Source organism: Equus asinus, chromosome 8 (genome assembly GCF_041296235.1).
Source record: "Equus asinus isolate D_3611 breed Donkey chromosome 8, EquAss-T2T_v2, whole genome shotgun sequence".
Taxonomy (NCBI): domain Eukaryota; kingdom Metazoa; phylum Chordata; class Mammalia; order Perissodactyla; family Equidae; genus Equus; species Equus asinus.
Genome location: NC_091797.1, coordinates 73,883,483 through 73,898,250, shown reverse-complemented (window position 1 = coordinate 73,898,250; position 14,768 = coordinate 73,883,483). Strand labels below are relative to the sequence as shown.

At 41.7% G+C, this 14,768-nt stretch overlaps 1 protein-coding gene across 3 annotated transcripts in view; it reads left to right on the top strand.

Moving 5' to 3' along the window:
* Positions 1–14,768, top strand: part of LOC106840849 (transmembrane protein 132B) — a 358,331-nt gene that overhangs the window by 299,957 nt on the left and 43,606 nt on the right. For all 3 annotated transcript variants that reach the window (XM_044776053.2, XM_070515849.1, XM_070515850.1), the window contains one exon: positions 13,351–13,494. In XM_044776053.2, coding sequence (XP_044631988.2) covers positions 13,351–13,494 — 144 coding nt within the window. The remainder of the gene's footprint in view (positions 1–13,350; positions 13,495–14,768) is intronic.

The following is a 14,768-nucleotide window of genomic DNA, read 5'->3' as shown; positions in this document are numbered from 1 at the left end:
GGTCTAGAGCAGCCTTTACTTCAGCTAATTTAGCCTTACTATTATGACATGACCCTTCTGAGCACTCCACCCAATGCCCCCTGTATTGCAAGGTCCTTCCAGTCTGGGTGATGGGGACATGGACTCTTTCCAGCCCTGTGTGAGTTCTGGAATGGTTCAGCTCACTGCTTCCTGAGATTCTCTTTTTGGCCTTGCATGCAGAGATGAGTCCTGGGCCAAAGACCCCTGCAGCCCCCTCTGCAAGTCTTGGGGATTCTTTCTCTATGTAGCGGTTTCTCTCCAGTTCTTTCTCCACGTGTCAGCTACTCTCTGATACCCTGCCTCACCAGTTCTAGTTACCTTGACCTCCCTTGAACTGCCCTGTCCTCTCAGCTCAGCCAGACTGGAATTTAATTTGAATTTTCTCTTCCTGTGGTAATCACAGGACTCAGCTTAGTTTTCCTTATTTCTACCTGTTTTATAGTGTCTGAAAACAGTTGCTTGATGCACTTTGTCTGGTTTTCCAGTCATAGCAAGTGGAGCAATTCTGGGCCATGAGTGGGAGCAGAAGCCAAAGAATCAATTTGCAATGGGTGTGGCGATCAGAAGGAAGTAAATAAGTTGGATAATTTCCAAATGGTGGTAATTCCTGTAAAGTGAAATAGAGGAATGTGTAGAAACAGTGCGAGGGAGACCCTCCATTGGAGGATTAATGAGAGCAGATGTAGAGTGCTTAGCATTCCGTCTGGCCCAGAGTGTTTTATGATTTTCGTGTAGTGATGCTATACGATTCTCGATGAGCAGGATAGCACAGTGCTCAGAGGCGCAGGCTCGGGAGGAAGCCTTTCTGGGTTTTAGTTCCAGGGCCGGCACTTAGTAATGCCATCTTGGTGAGTGTTTGTGCCTCCATTTTCTCATCTGTAAAATGGAGGTGATAAGAATTCCTCCTCATAGATTTGTTCTGAGAATTAAATGAACAAAAATATGTAAGGTATAAATAGTACCCACATGTCATAAGTATGCCATAGAGTTTTCTAATTTTTCTTGGTTTTCACTTACTTGTATGCCCGACAAAGCCTTGAGCATTTGCTGAACTGATGTTTGCAGCTACACTGGGTTCCATCGGGAAGCCTCAGTGGGCACGGCCGTGATGAGGATCCCTGGCAGGTGCACCCCATTTTGAGAGGCGCTGTGCCCCATGTCCCGGCATGTGGGGACGATCTTCTCTTCTGGGGCTGAGCTCAGTCAGCTTCAGCTGAACAGTCCCAGGTGTCACATGGCTGGGCTGGGGCAGGTGAGCCCATGGTGGACACAGGGGAACTTTGGTGTATTTATAGCAGAAAGCCCTGAGGCTCGCAAGGTCTGTCTTGTTTCTTCTCCTTCTCTCTGCCTCTGTCTCTCTTCCTGCCAGTCACAGTGTGTCTTTTTCTCACGGCCTCGCGCTAGCTCTCTGTCTTTCTCTGTTTGTCTCCTTCCGTGTGTCCGTGTCCCTGTGGCCTTTTCTCAGTTTGTCTCACCCAGTCTTGTCTTTCTCTGTATATCTCCCTGTCTATCTGTCTGTCTGTCTGTCTCTCTCTGTAGGACCCTGAGTTCCCAGTCTTTCTGCCTCTCTCTTTTGGACCATTAGTTCTTCCTCCCTCTCCGCACCCCCTCGCCCCCGTTTCTCCCTCCCTCTCCTCCATCCATCCACACATGGCATCCTGACTGAGGGATTGAGAGTCAGCCTAAAGCCTCCAGCCAAGGCTCTCACTGCTCACTGCAGTCACCCAGACAACAGCCAGTGCACAGTAACTATACAGGAGGCTTTATTCATATTAAAATACAGTTATTAGCGTGGTCTGGGCTTCTCCTCAGGAACACTTCTCTCACTAGCGCCATCGGATCTGGTTTAGATTTTAATTGGACCGATGTCATTTGCTTGCTGGTCCTCTGGCAACCAGAAATTGTGTTAAATTTTAATTTAACTCAAGCTGGATTAGAATTTTTTTTCTCCCCAGAAAACAAAGAAACACTATTTACAGGTTACAGTTGTAATTAAGGAAGTGCTAACAGTTAAGTAGAGGAATGAATCAGAGAAAACACACAATAATTATTCAGTGTTGGAGCTGGGACGTGTGAATAAATAGGACCACCTGGATTGGTGGGAGTGACGGCGTCAAGAATCCCCAGGAGCCAGACCATGTGCATTCTGGACGTGTCTCTCTGACTCTCACGTTGTCCCTATAATTCTGTCTCTGTGTCTCTAAGCTTCAGTGTTCTCTGTCTTTCTCAGCTTCCCCCTCTTTCCTCAAAGCTTCCACCCAGGAGACGTCTGGACAGGACTTTCACAGAGACAGTTTATTGACGCTCTGTAAGCGCTGTCCTATTTGAGGTAATTTTCTTTGTGTTATTCAGGGACTCATAAAGAACCATGTTTTGAGATCACTTACTGCTTTTGGGATAATAAATTAACAGAATCTAAAAATACGCGTCCAGAGTGGGAAACAGGGCTGATTTCAGTGTTATATAATACACAACAGTGGGCTTGAAAACCATGATTTCAGTTGGCGCCAACACCCTGGCTTCTCTGAGTGAAGTTTGCATCTCTTGTGCAACTTTAGTTGTCAGGAGTCGAGGTGTCTGAGAGCAAAATAGGGTCAGGGTTGGATTCCTGTTCTGAGGCTGACGTTCCTGTGCCAGGGACCCAAGGATGTAGGAGCTGGGCCTCAGGATTGACCCAGAACCTCACAGGGGTGGGGAGAGGCTGGAATGGAACATACCAGAAGCCACACGTGGTCATGGCTTGGGGCTTTGGGGCCACGTGGCTACTTCTACTAAAACATAAGCTCCACATTTGTAAAACATCTTTTTGCAGCTTTTAAAATCAAAACCTCTACAAGTGTATCTTTCGTGCTTAAAGCCTTCGAGTTAGGCAAAGAAATGGACTGTTAGCTCCATCTGACAGGTGAGGATCTGAGAGGGGACCCAGGAGGACAGCCAGGCAGTGGGCTTCCATGTCTCGGTGTTTTGGTTCACATCCTGGCTTGGTTGTTAGCAGAAGTGGGATTCTGGCCGAATTAAGGAACCCTTTTCAGCTTTGGTTCCCTCATTTCTCAAATGAGTATGAAAATAGTCATCCTTCAATAGGATGTTCGAGAATTAAATAAGGCATTAGGAAGACCAGTTAATATTTACCAAGTACTTACCACACATCAGGTTCTGTTCTTCGGTGCTATTCTTATTTTTGTTATTAGACGTTAATACCTCTGGTACCGTATATTCCTTTACGTTTGCATTGTTATTTACAGATAATGCCTGTAAATCCCTTAGCACAGTGCCTGGCACTTATCTAAGTGTTTAAGAAAAGTTAATTGCTATAAATTATGTTCATTAGGCACTTACCTGGTCCTATTTCTTTATGGATTTATTCATTGGTTTGCCTTTATTTTTGTTTGTTCTTTTGGTTCTTCCTGTTATTTAAAAGTTTCCTACAAGTCGAAATAAATGCCTTTCCAAAATACCTTCACCCCAGTTCCGCAAATGTTAACATTCTGTCTGTCTACACAAACATGTTATTATTGTAATGAACTGTTTGAGAGTAGGTTCCACACATGATACTCCTTTATCTGTAAATACTTCAGTATGGATTTCCCCCCAAGCTCTTACAGAAGTAGAGTGAAATTATCAAAGTCAGGGAATCGTTATTGATACAAAGCATTATCTTGTCCCAGACCTTATTCAGATTTCATCTAATATCCCACTAAAGTTCATTGTAGCAAAAGAAAAATATTTTTTGCTGTTTGAGGATCCAACCAGGGACCACCCATGTGTTTGTTCTGTGTCTTATTTTCTTTTCATCTGGGAGTTTCTCGGACTTCTCTGTCTTTCATACTGTGAGGTACTTGAAATGTACTGGCCAGTTATCTTGTAGAATGCTCCGTAATTTGGGTTTGTCTGATGTTTCCCTGTGATTAGATTCAGTTAATACTAGATTCAGAATATGATACCAGATTATCACTGATCTTACTAACTATTACAAAAATTACTAATCTAATACTGAATCTTATACTAGATTATTAGATTCAGTTTGTTGGAGACATTTCAGAAGTGATGCTGTATCCTTTTTCAGGACATATGTTGTCTGTCGCGTTACCAGTAATGTTATCTTTAATCACGTGGGTAACGTGATGTGTGCTAGGTTTTGGTACCATAAGGTTACTGTTTTTTCTCTTTGAAATTAATAAGCCTCTTGCACAGAGGTATGTTGACACTATGGAAGTATCCTGTTTCTTATCATACTTTTAATCACTAGTAACATCCAGTATTGATTCCTGCCTGAACAGATTATAATAATAAATGTTGGTTGCCAGATGGTGGTATTCTAATTTCATCATTCTTTTATTTTTACATTTATTAGTTGAAATTCTACCCAATTGTTTGTTTATATCAGTATGGACTCAGAAGCTTATTAGATATAATATATTATATTATCATCATTGGCTACTACAATTATTTATGGCGCTGTAAAATTGTCCCAGGTGGGCTGGTGGAGGTGCCTCAAGCTGACTCCGGTGTCCGTTTGACCTTTTTTGAGCACTTTCTTATCTTCTGGCTCCACGATACATTTTAGGCTCATTATTTTGTACTTTCTTTGCCTTGGCAAAGAATCAGCCATTTCTCCAAGGAGCTCTGTTTCCTTTTCTTGGAGAATAGTATTCAGAACTAAAATCTGGGTCTAGGTGTGCTGATTGCATAAGGCATCATTGCTTCTATTTGAGCCCTTTCAGCGAACAAAACTAAGGAAAACTACACACACACACCTACATTTGTGCGCAACATCCGTACGCCCACCATCCCCCATCATGGCGGTACCTCCAGCTGTGGCTTGTGACCACAGAGTTCACTCTCTTTCTCCTTTCCATTTTAAACTCATTTCTCTAGCAGTGAGAAATCTGGCTGTCATTTTCTGACATGTTTTATTTGCTCAATCCTAGAATACATTAGTTGTGGAATTGCTAACCCATACTGCTGTGGAAAACAGACCTAACTAGAGTTCAACATGTGTTTACAGTTATTTTTATCCTTAGCCTGAGAATATGTAGTCAAAATAATATGCTGAAAAGTTACATGCAACTCCTAGCTTTTAATAGCTGAAAACAACGAGGTTTATTCTTGCTCACACTATGTGTCCAAAACACATCAGCTGGGGGCTTTCACTGCATTATCCTCACTCTGGGATTCATGTTGGTGGAGCAGACGCCATCAGCGTGGCCGAGAAAGGGAGAACACGGAATCTTGTGCCCTTAGCGCTTCTGAAGGGAAGTGGGCACATTTCATTCATGTTTCATTGGCCAAGTCAAGGCATATGGCCACACCTGAATTCAAGTGGAAATCCAACCAACAATCTGCCCAAAAGGAGAACTGGTGGGCATGTCTTATTTGTCTAAAGTCATCCTTTTAAATCCTTTGAAAAAATTCCTATTTTACAGGTAAGGAAACTGAAGCACTCTGGGCTCTTAACCAATATCTGGATCCAATTCACTGTCTTAGCTATTGCTTAATATTTCATCCTATGTACATGTACCAGGCACTCGCCATCCTCCCCTTACCATCCAATCCTCTCTCAACCACTAATCTACCTTCTGTCTCCATGTGTTTGCTTCTTCTGGACATTTCATATAAATGGAATCATACAGTACACACCCTTTTGTGTCTGGCATCTCTCACTACGCGTGTTTTTGAGGTTCACTCATATTGTAGCATGTATCGGTACTTCATTACATTTTACGGCCGAACAGCATTCCATTTTATGGATATACCTACATTTTATTTATCTATTTGTCAGTTGATGGACATTTGGGTTGTGTCTACTTCGGTTGTTGTGAATAATGATGCTGTACAAGTGTTCGTGTGGGCTTGTATTTTTACTTCTCTTGTACACACATACATCCGGAGTGGAATTGATGGATCATAAGTAAGTCTATGTTTAACTTTTTGAGAAACTACCAGACTTTTCTATAGCAGCTGTACTATTTCGCATTCCCTCCAGCAATGCATGAGAGCACCAATTTCTCCAGATCCTTGCTAACGCTTGTTACTGTCCATCTTTTTTGATTATAGCCATCCTAATAGGTGTGATTTTATCTCATTGTGGTTTTGGTTTACATTTCCTCAATGATATTAAGCACATTTGCATGTCTTTTTTGGCCATTCGTATATCTTCTTTGGATAAGTGTCTATTCAAATCCTTTTCCCACTTTTTAATTGGGTTATTTGTCTTTTTATTTCTTGGGATGTAAGAGTTCTTTATCTATTTTAAAAACTGGGCCCTTATCAGATATATGATTTAAAAATATTTTCTCTCATTTTGTGGGCTGCCTTTTCACTTTCTTGCTGGTGTCATTTGAAGCACAAATATTTTTAATTTTGATAAAGTCCAATTTATCTATTTCTTTCTTTGGTTGCTTATGCTTTAGATGTCATAAGTAAGAAATCATTGCTTAGTCAAAGGCATGAAGATTTACGCCTGTGTCTTATTCTAAAAGTTTATAGTTTGAGCTCTCACATTTATGTTTTCAGCCTGTTTTGAGTTAATTTTTGTATATGGTGTGAGGTGGGGGGTCCAACTTTGTTCTTTTTCATGTGAAGGTCCTGTTATCCCAGCATCTTTTGTTGAAAAGACTGTTCTTTGAAACCATCGAATTGTCTTGGCACCCTTGCCGAAAATCGATTGACTGGAATGTGAGGGTTTATTGCTGGGAAGTCAATTATATTCAGGAAGAGTGTGTCCTGCAGCTTTGTTCTTTTGAAAATTGTTTTGACTATTCAGAGTCCTCTCATTTCCATTTGAATTTTAGAATCAGTTTGTCAGTTTTTGTAAAAAAAAAAGCAGCTGGAATTTCGATAGTGATTGCATCAAATATTTAAATCACTCTGGGGAGTATCATCATCTTAACAACATGAAGTATTTCAATCCATGAACACATCATGCTTTTACATGTATTTAGATATTCTTTAGTTTCTTTCAATGATATTTCATCGTGTTCAGTATAAAATTCATGCACTTCTTGGATTTAATTTATCTTTAAGTAATTTGTTATTTTTGATGCAATTGTACATGGAGTTGTTTTCTCAATTTCATTTTTGTATTGTTCATTACTAGTGTATAGAACCACAATTGAATTTTGTATTTTGAACTTGTATCCTGAACCTTGCTGATCTCCTTTTCTTGCCCTAATAGCTTCTTTTGTGTGTGTGTATGTGTGTGTGTGTGTTCCTTGGATTTTCTATATATAAGATCATGTGATCTGCAAAGAGAGAGTTTTATTTCTTCCTTTCTAATCTTTACTCCTTTTATTTAACTTTCTTTCCTGAAGACCTGGCTATAATCTCTAGTACAGTGTGGAGTAGAAGTGGTGAGAGCCATCCTTGCCTTGTTCCTGATCTTAGGGAGAAAGCTTTCAGTATTTCACCATTAAGAATGATGCTTGCTGTGTGTTTTTCAGAGATGCCCTTTATCATGTTGAGGAAGTTTCTATCTCTTCCTAGTTTGTTGAGTATTTTTGTCATAAAAGGCTGTTGGATTTTGTCAAATGCTTTTCCACATGTCTTGAGATGATCATGTGTTGTGGTCCTTTTTTCTATAATTATGGTCTAACACATCGACTGATTTTCATATTGAACCAACCTTGCATTCCTGCAATTAATCCCCTTTGTCGTGGTGTTTAATCCTTTTTTTAATGTTGCTGGAGTTGATTTGCTAGTATTCTGTTGAGGATTTTTACATTTATATTCATTACGGATATTAGTCTGTAGTCTTCTTTTCTTGTAATGTATTTGTCTAGTTTTGTTATCAGGGTAATATTGATCTTATATAATAAGTTAGGAACAATTTCCTCTTCTAATTTTTGGAAGAATTTCTGAAAATTAGTGTTAAATTTTTCTTTAAGCATTTGTTAGACTTTACCAGTGAAGCCATCTAGAACTGGACTTTTCTTTCCAGGAAGTTTTTTGATTTTTAGTTCAACTTCTTTATCTGTTATAGGTCTATTGAAATTTGGATTTTTCTTTAAGTCTGTTTTGGTAGTTTGCATGTTTCCAGGAATTTGTCCTTTTGCATCTAGGCCGTCTAGTTTTTAGCATACTATTGCTCTGGTATTCCTCTATAATTTTTTTCCCTGGTAAGTTTGGCCCCGCTTTCACTCCTGACTTTAGAAATCTGAGTTCTCTCTCTCTTTCTCCCTCTCTCATCAGTTTAACTAAAGGCTTGTCCATTTAAAAATCTTTCCAAATAACTTACTTTTGCTTTAATTTTCTTGATTTTATATTCCTTATATCATTTATTTGAACTCTAGTCTTTGTTTTCTTCTTTTTTCTGCTTATTTTGGGTTTAGTTTGCTTTTCTTTTTCTAGTTCCTTAAGGTGGAAGGTCAGGTTATTGATTTGAGCTGTTTCTTCTTTTATAATACAGGCATTTGCAGCCATGAATTTCTCTCTAAGTACTACTTTCTCTGCATCTCATAAGTTTTGGTATGTTGTGTTTTGTTTACCTAATCTCAAAGCATTTTTCTAACTTCCCTTGTGATTTCTTCTTTGAACCATTGGTTGTTTAAAAAGATGCTGTTTATTTTCCACACATTTGTGGATTTCCCACATTTCCTCCTCTCATCCCTTTCTACTTTCGTTCCATTCTTATTGGAGAACATACTAGTGAATTTTCCATTTTGGGTTTTGTACTTTTCAACTCCAGAATTTCCATCTGATTCTTTTTTTCATAATTTTTCGTAATTTATGTCTCTTTATTGGTATTCTCTCTTTGCTGAGCCATCTTTCTCATACTTTCTTTTAGTTCCTTAGATATGAATTCTTTAGTTCTTTGAATGTATTTGAAATAGCTGATTTAAAATCTTTGCACCTTTCTCTAGTAAGTCCAACATCTGGGCTTCCTCGAGGACAGTTTCTGTTGAATGCTTTTTGTCCTGTGACTGGTCCATCCTTTTTGTTTTCTTGCATGTCTCCTAATTTTTTGGTTGAAAAGTGGATATTTTAAATAATATAATGTAGCGATTCTGAAATCATATTATCTCCCCTTCCCTGGGTTTGTTTTTGATGTCTTATATAGTTGTGGTAGTAGTTTGTTTGTTTAGTGACTTTGGTGAACTAATTCTGTAAAGTGTCCATTCTTTGCTGTGTGTGCCCACTCAAGTCTCTGTTTGATTGGCTTGGTGATCAGCCAATGATTGGGCAGAGATTCCTTAGACACCTGGAATCAGTGTGTCCCAGTCTTTACCAAGGACCTCTGTGTGTGTTGGGACATGCTTTCAATACTCAGCCTAGCATTTGACGACTCTACCTTAGCTTTCACAGAATCTCAAGGTCAACCAGAGGTGACATCTTAGAGCTTTTTCAGGTCTTTCTTGAGTATAAACACAGTCCTGGGCATGCACACAGTCCTAAGTATGAGCAAAGTCTTATAGATTCCCCAGAATATTTAAAAGCTTTTCATAGCCTCTCTGGACATCTCATTTCTCATCTTTTCCTTTTAAGCTTTTTGATTAATCTGTTGTTTGCCCCAACTGTTATCTACTGCTTCAGGCAGCTATGAAGTTAAATAATTGCCTGTAGTTGCCTTTAGTAAATATCTCTAGGGAAAAAGCTTCTCACACTGGGTAAGCTCAGAGTCAGGTCAAATACTGACAGTCTTGCAAGTGGGACCTTCCAGGGAACTACCAGACAAGTCAAATAATGGCAGTTCTTTAGGAAGGAGCTTTTGAAAGGTCTCCAGCCCTGATCTGCTCTCTCCAGTGGCTTTTGGACTGCTGGGTTTTACTGAACGTGGGCTGTTATTTTTCAAAGCTACTACAGAGCTGGAGAGTAGGGGAAGTCAAATTAAAATGCCACAAATTCTCTGTTTTTCAGCCATTTTTCTTGAATAAATACTCTCTTGGTTGCATAAGCCTTTGTTTGATTTCCAGAGTTCTGAAAAAGTTAATTTTGACTTTTTTGGGCCGATTTTCTCATTGCTTTTATGGAGAAGAGAATTTTCAGATCTCCTTACTTTGCTGTTTTTGCTGAAATCACTCTAATGTGCAACATTAATGGAAACTCATCTTCATAAAGGAATATAAATGTGCTTTCAAGACATAAAGCCCAGAGCTGGTACAAATAGGAGCAGAATAAAAGACTTATATTTTGATAGATGGTGAATTTTTAGCAGTCTCTGGCACCAGGGGATGATTTAAATGTAATATTTAACATGATAAATTGCTTTCTTATTGTGCCAGAGGCAGGTAAGAATTGCCTTTGGGATTTTTGAGCGGCTGTTGATGGACACTGGAAAACATGGTTGCAAAAATCTCAGCCACACATGAAAAGGCTGAAGGAGGAAGCATAGTTGCAAAGACATGAGAAATAAATGCACAAGCTTTGATCAGTTGTGATTTGTTGTTATGAAAAATAAAGTCACTTCTATTGACATTCAGTTTGGGAAACTAATTGTAATGTCTTCTTGGAAGGTTGGGAGCTTCTACAGGGTAGAGATTGATTTTGTTTTAGTCTTTTCTCTTTCTCTAGGGTCTCGCATGTTGCCTAGTCTCATGTGTGTGAGTCAAGACTTTCAGTAACAAGTGACAAAAACCCAATGAAAACTGGCTTAAGTAAAACAGTTCATCTTATATATCTGAATTTCCGAAGATAACAAACACGGATGTAGCTGGATTCAGGAACTCAGACATCTTTCCCAGGAACCGGTCTCTCTCCTACTCCTGACTCTGATTCCCCTTGTTTGGGTTTCACTTGACTCAGTCGTTGTGGACGTGGGGCTGGAATACGTTAATTGGCCGCATTTGGTTCACGTGCTCATCTGTGAAGCCTGATTTGGTGGTCTGGGGTCAGTGCCATCCCAGCTGCATTCATTGGAGGCAGAGCGGGATGGTACCCGAAGGAAAAATGAAATGTCATCATTAAAAAAAAGAGGGAAGGACGAATGTTCAGCATCTATGGACGCTCAAAATTAATGCCTGTCCATCACACACAGACAACACCCACATTGATAGTTTCAATGGGATTATGAGTTGAATTTAACAATTTGTTCTGGAACCATGATGCAGTCTCTTTTCTCTGTGCACACTGTGGTTATTCCCACATCCATCCCATTATCCCACCTTTGGTGATTTCTTATCTCAACTTCCACAGTGCCTCCTGCTTCCTGTCCTCGCGGTCGCCTTAAATGTAAATGTACACATAGTTCATCTGCCTGGTGCGAATGGTATTCTCAGGAACATGGATTATAGTCACATCCTTTCAGATTTATCTCCTTGAGATTGTTCTATCCAGAGGAAAGGACACGTGTAAAAAAAAACCCCGAAACTTATTTTTTCATTTTTCTTAGATTGGGTTGGCATTATTTTCAAGTATTCATTCAAAGTTGATGTTTTATACTGACAAGTAGCTATTATTTGCAGGTTTACTATCAATGAAGAACAGGTAATCTATAAACTGGGAATAATACTAGTAACTACTTTCAGAGGGTTGTTGAGAAAACTGAATGAGCAATTGATTACATGTCAAGTGCTTACAACCCCTCTTTCTCCTGCCCTACTTTCTCCTCCTCCTTCTCCTTCTTCCTCTCCTCCCTCTGCTCCTCCTCCTCCTCCTTCGCTGACTCACCTCTTGGGATGGAGAATGAGGGACTGATTTAGAAAACTGAATGTTGAACCCACTTGCTGCTTGTGCTGAGACTGGGGACTCCACGCTTGAAAGGAGACTTGAGATAACGGTCTGTTTGGTCAATTCTGTTGGGGCCCATCGGTGAATGCTGGTGACTCTCATTGCTGAGCTGTGTTATCCCTTGTCCACCAGCTTCTCTGATTGACTCTTTCTCTACAGCCAAGTGTGGGAGTAGCATCTCCTCCAGAACCCTCTGTGAACCTGCTCAGAGGTTCTTTAATTCATTCTTGGAGTGAATGTTTTAAAGCCCCTCCGGGAATAGCTGTCATTATTAAGCTCTTGTTGCTCACTATGTTCCAGTTCTTTTCAAACTCAGACAGTCCAGCCCCAGAGCCTGTGCACCCGACCTCTCTCCTGCACGGCTCCTCACATGCCAGATACCGTCCAGGCTCCTCGGATGCGGTGGAGGTCGGAACAAAGATGGCGCAGACCCTTGGGGAGTTTACAATCTAATGGGCAGTCAGAGATTAAAACATCAACACAAAATAAGCAGATAGTGAGCATCCGTGGTCATTGGCAGGCCGGGCAGACTAGGTGCTGTGAGAAATGCCAGTGGGGTGCGAGTTCACACTGTTGGGGGCAGAAGAGCCCGGCTTCTTGGAAGAAGCGGACATTTACACTGAGATCTGAAGGATGGAAGGAACAGGGAGGCGTGTTTTGGGTCAGGAGCTCTGCATGTGTCCGAGCAGAAGGCCTAGATGTGATCGCACTGTTGGGAGAACTGAGAAGACGTCTGGGAGGCTGGACCAGGACAGCGGGAAGCGGCAGAGAGGGCTGGAGAGGTGGCCGAAGTCAGGTCACTCGTGTCTGCGAATTTGGACTTTATCTTGAGAATAATAGGACACTTTCGATGAGTATTAATCTAGGAGAGAAATTATCTGAATTATATTGAAATTTTAAAAAATTGTTGTGAAGAGAGTGGACACAGGGAGACGAGTGGGGGGCGCTGTGGCCGTCCCAGTGAGAGGACACTCCCTCGGGGGAGGAGCTGGTCAGGGGGACGGCAAGAATTTGGCAGAGTGGAGATAAGCTATAGAAACAGAGCCTGCAGGACCCCAGGGTGTCAGAGAAGGAGAGAAGCTACCATGACGTCAACGTTTAAAAGTTCCCAGTTTGGAGGGAAACCTCGGGGTCATTGGAGGTCGGGGGAAGCGAGGGTGCTGGGGTCAGCTCAGGGGGCAGAGGTTTATGCTCTGTGACTGCTTCTCTTCCGTCTGCGTGCTGTTCTCTTTCCTAATTTGACACCAAAGTGAAGGCTACATCCACGAGGCTAATAAATGCAGAAAATTAGGCAATAATTTCCCAAGTGAACCTGTAGCCAAGATTTGGAAACCGTTGAAAAGAACTCTTGTGCTGTGTGCGAGACGTGTCTGTAGGACAGTGGGTGGGGGGCGGAGTGAGGGAGGGGAGAGGACGTCGGGGGTCGTGACATGACCCAGCCCCTGGGGACTGAGAAGGTCCAGCTCTCAGGCCTGCTGGTCAGTCTGCCATGCAAAGCCGCCGACTGTTCGGAGTTTCCGTTTTGCTTTGTTGGCCTCGTGACTTCATCCATTCACAGGTTTTTAAACTGCAGAGCAAGAACAAGGCAGTCGGTGGCATGGTCAGTGCCCCACTGCTCCCAGGTCCGCCTGCTTGCTGACATGTGCCCTCTCCTCTCCTGCGTAGGACACGGAGGTGCTGAACACGGCCATTCTCACCGGAAAGGCTGTTTCGGTTCCCGTCAAGGTCGTGGGTGTTCAAGAGGACGGTTCTGTGGTCGACGTGTCGGAGTCTGTGGAATGCAGGTCTGCGGACGAAGACGTCATCAAGGTACAGCCCGCTGGACCTACGGGTCTCCCAGCTGCCAGGGCTTTGGGGGCCCCTTCTTCTGTCCCAGGTCTTGTTCTGACTGGGCGTCCCAGACTCTGAAGGGCTGGAGCCCGGATAACCACCCTAAGGAGTGAGTGACTGATGGCAGGCGCACCCCTGGGAGCTGGAGGAGGCTGCGCGGGGGTGCTGTTCCGTCCCCTGGAATGGGTCCCCTGGCCTTAATCTCCAGCAGAAATAATTTTCTTCCCTCCTTTGGCTTGTAGGACAATATTTCCCTAATTTTAGCAATCTACATGCAATCTTTTCAATTTTTGCCAACTTCCTGTGTCAAATAACATTATTTACTCAATAGATTTTCTTTAAATGCCTCACTTTTTCAAACTTAAATACTAATTTTGCCTCATTATAAGACAGTACAATCCATGAGCTTGATGTACTAATTTTTTGTTAACATACATTAAAATAAATGACTATTACATTAAAAAAAACTTCATCCATGTCCCACCTAACTTAATTCGAGTTCTAGTGGGATACAGCACACAATTTGGGAAGTCTGGCCATGGGACATTTCTGCTTGGTTCTTCATTCTAATTAACTGTATTTATGAGCCCAATTCAGCCAGGAACCAGCCCATGGATTTTTTTCAAGTTCTTTGCAAGGGTCTGTTTGAGCCACCAACATTAGTTTCTGCCTATTTTTTCTTGGCACGCTGGTTGGCCGTTTCCTTTTGCAGCAGAGAACTCAAGGAGACAGGATTTAAATCTTTGGAACCATCTTTTCTCCTTGAGGTTGCTCAGATAGCCCTGGCTGTATCTACTCATTCGTTTTAGAAAATGCAATCATGCTGAGTCCTGCCCTTCCTCATGTTCCTCCGGCTCCTGTTTAGAGCTTAGATGGAACTTGGTGCCAGTCTGAGGAGCTTCGTGGCAGACAGAAAAGCCTGTAGGGTTTTCCCTGTGGGAGAAAAGATCCGGCAGGACCCGATTTCTTCTAATTGTGACCTACAGGAGGTTGTGCCTTAAGCCAAAAATGGTTTTAATAAAGAAGAATTGATGTGTCTGTGAGGCCTAATTAAAAAAAATTAGTCCTTGGGAAACCCAAATTTGGCATAGCCTGTTTCCTGGGCTTGGAATGCTAATTCTCCCCCGAGACAGAAGGTGGACTAGCTTCAAAGTACACACAGCCTTGCCCTGGGGCTCCTGGCAGGCCTTGTACTCCTTGGGCAGGTTTGATTAAACAAATCTAAAGCCTTCTAAATTCAGAGTTTAGAAGGA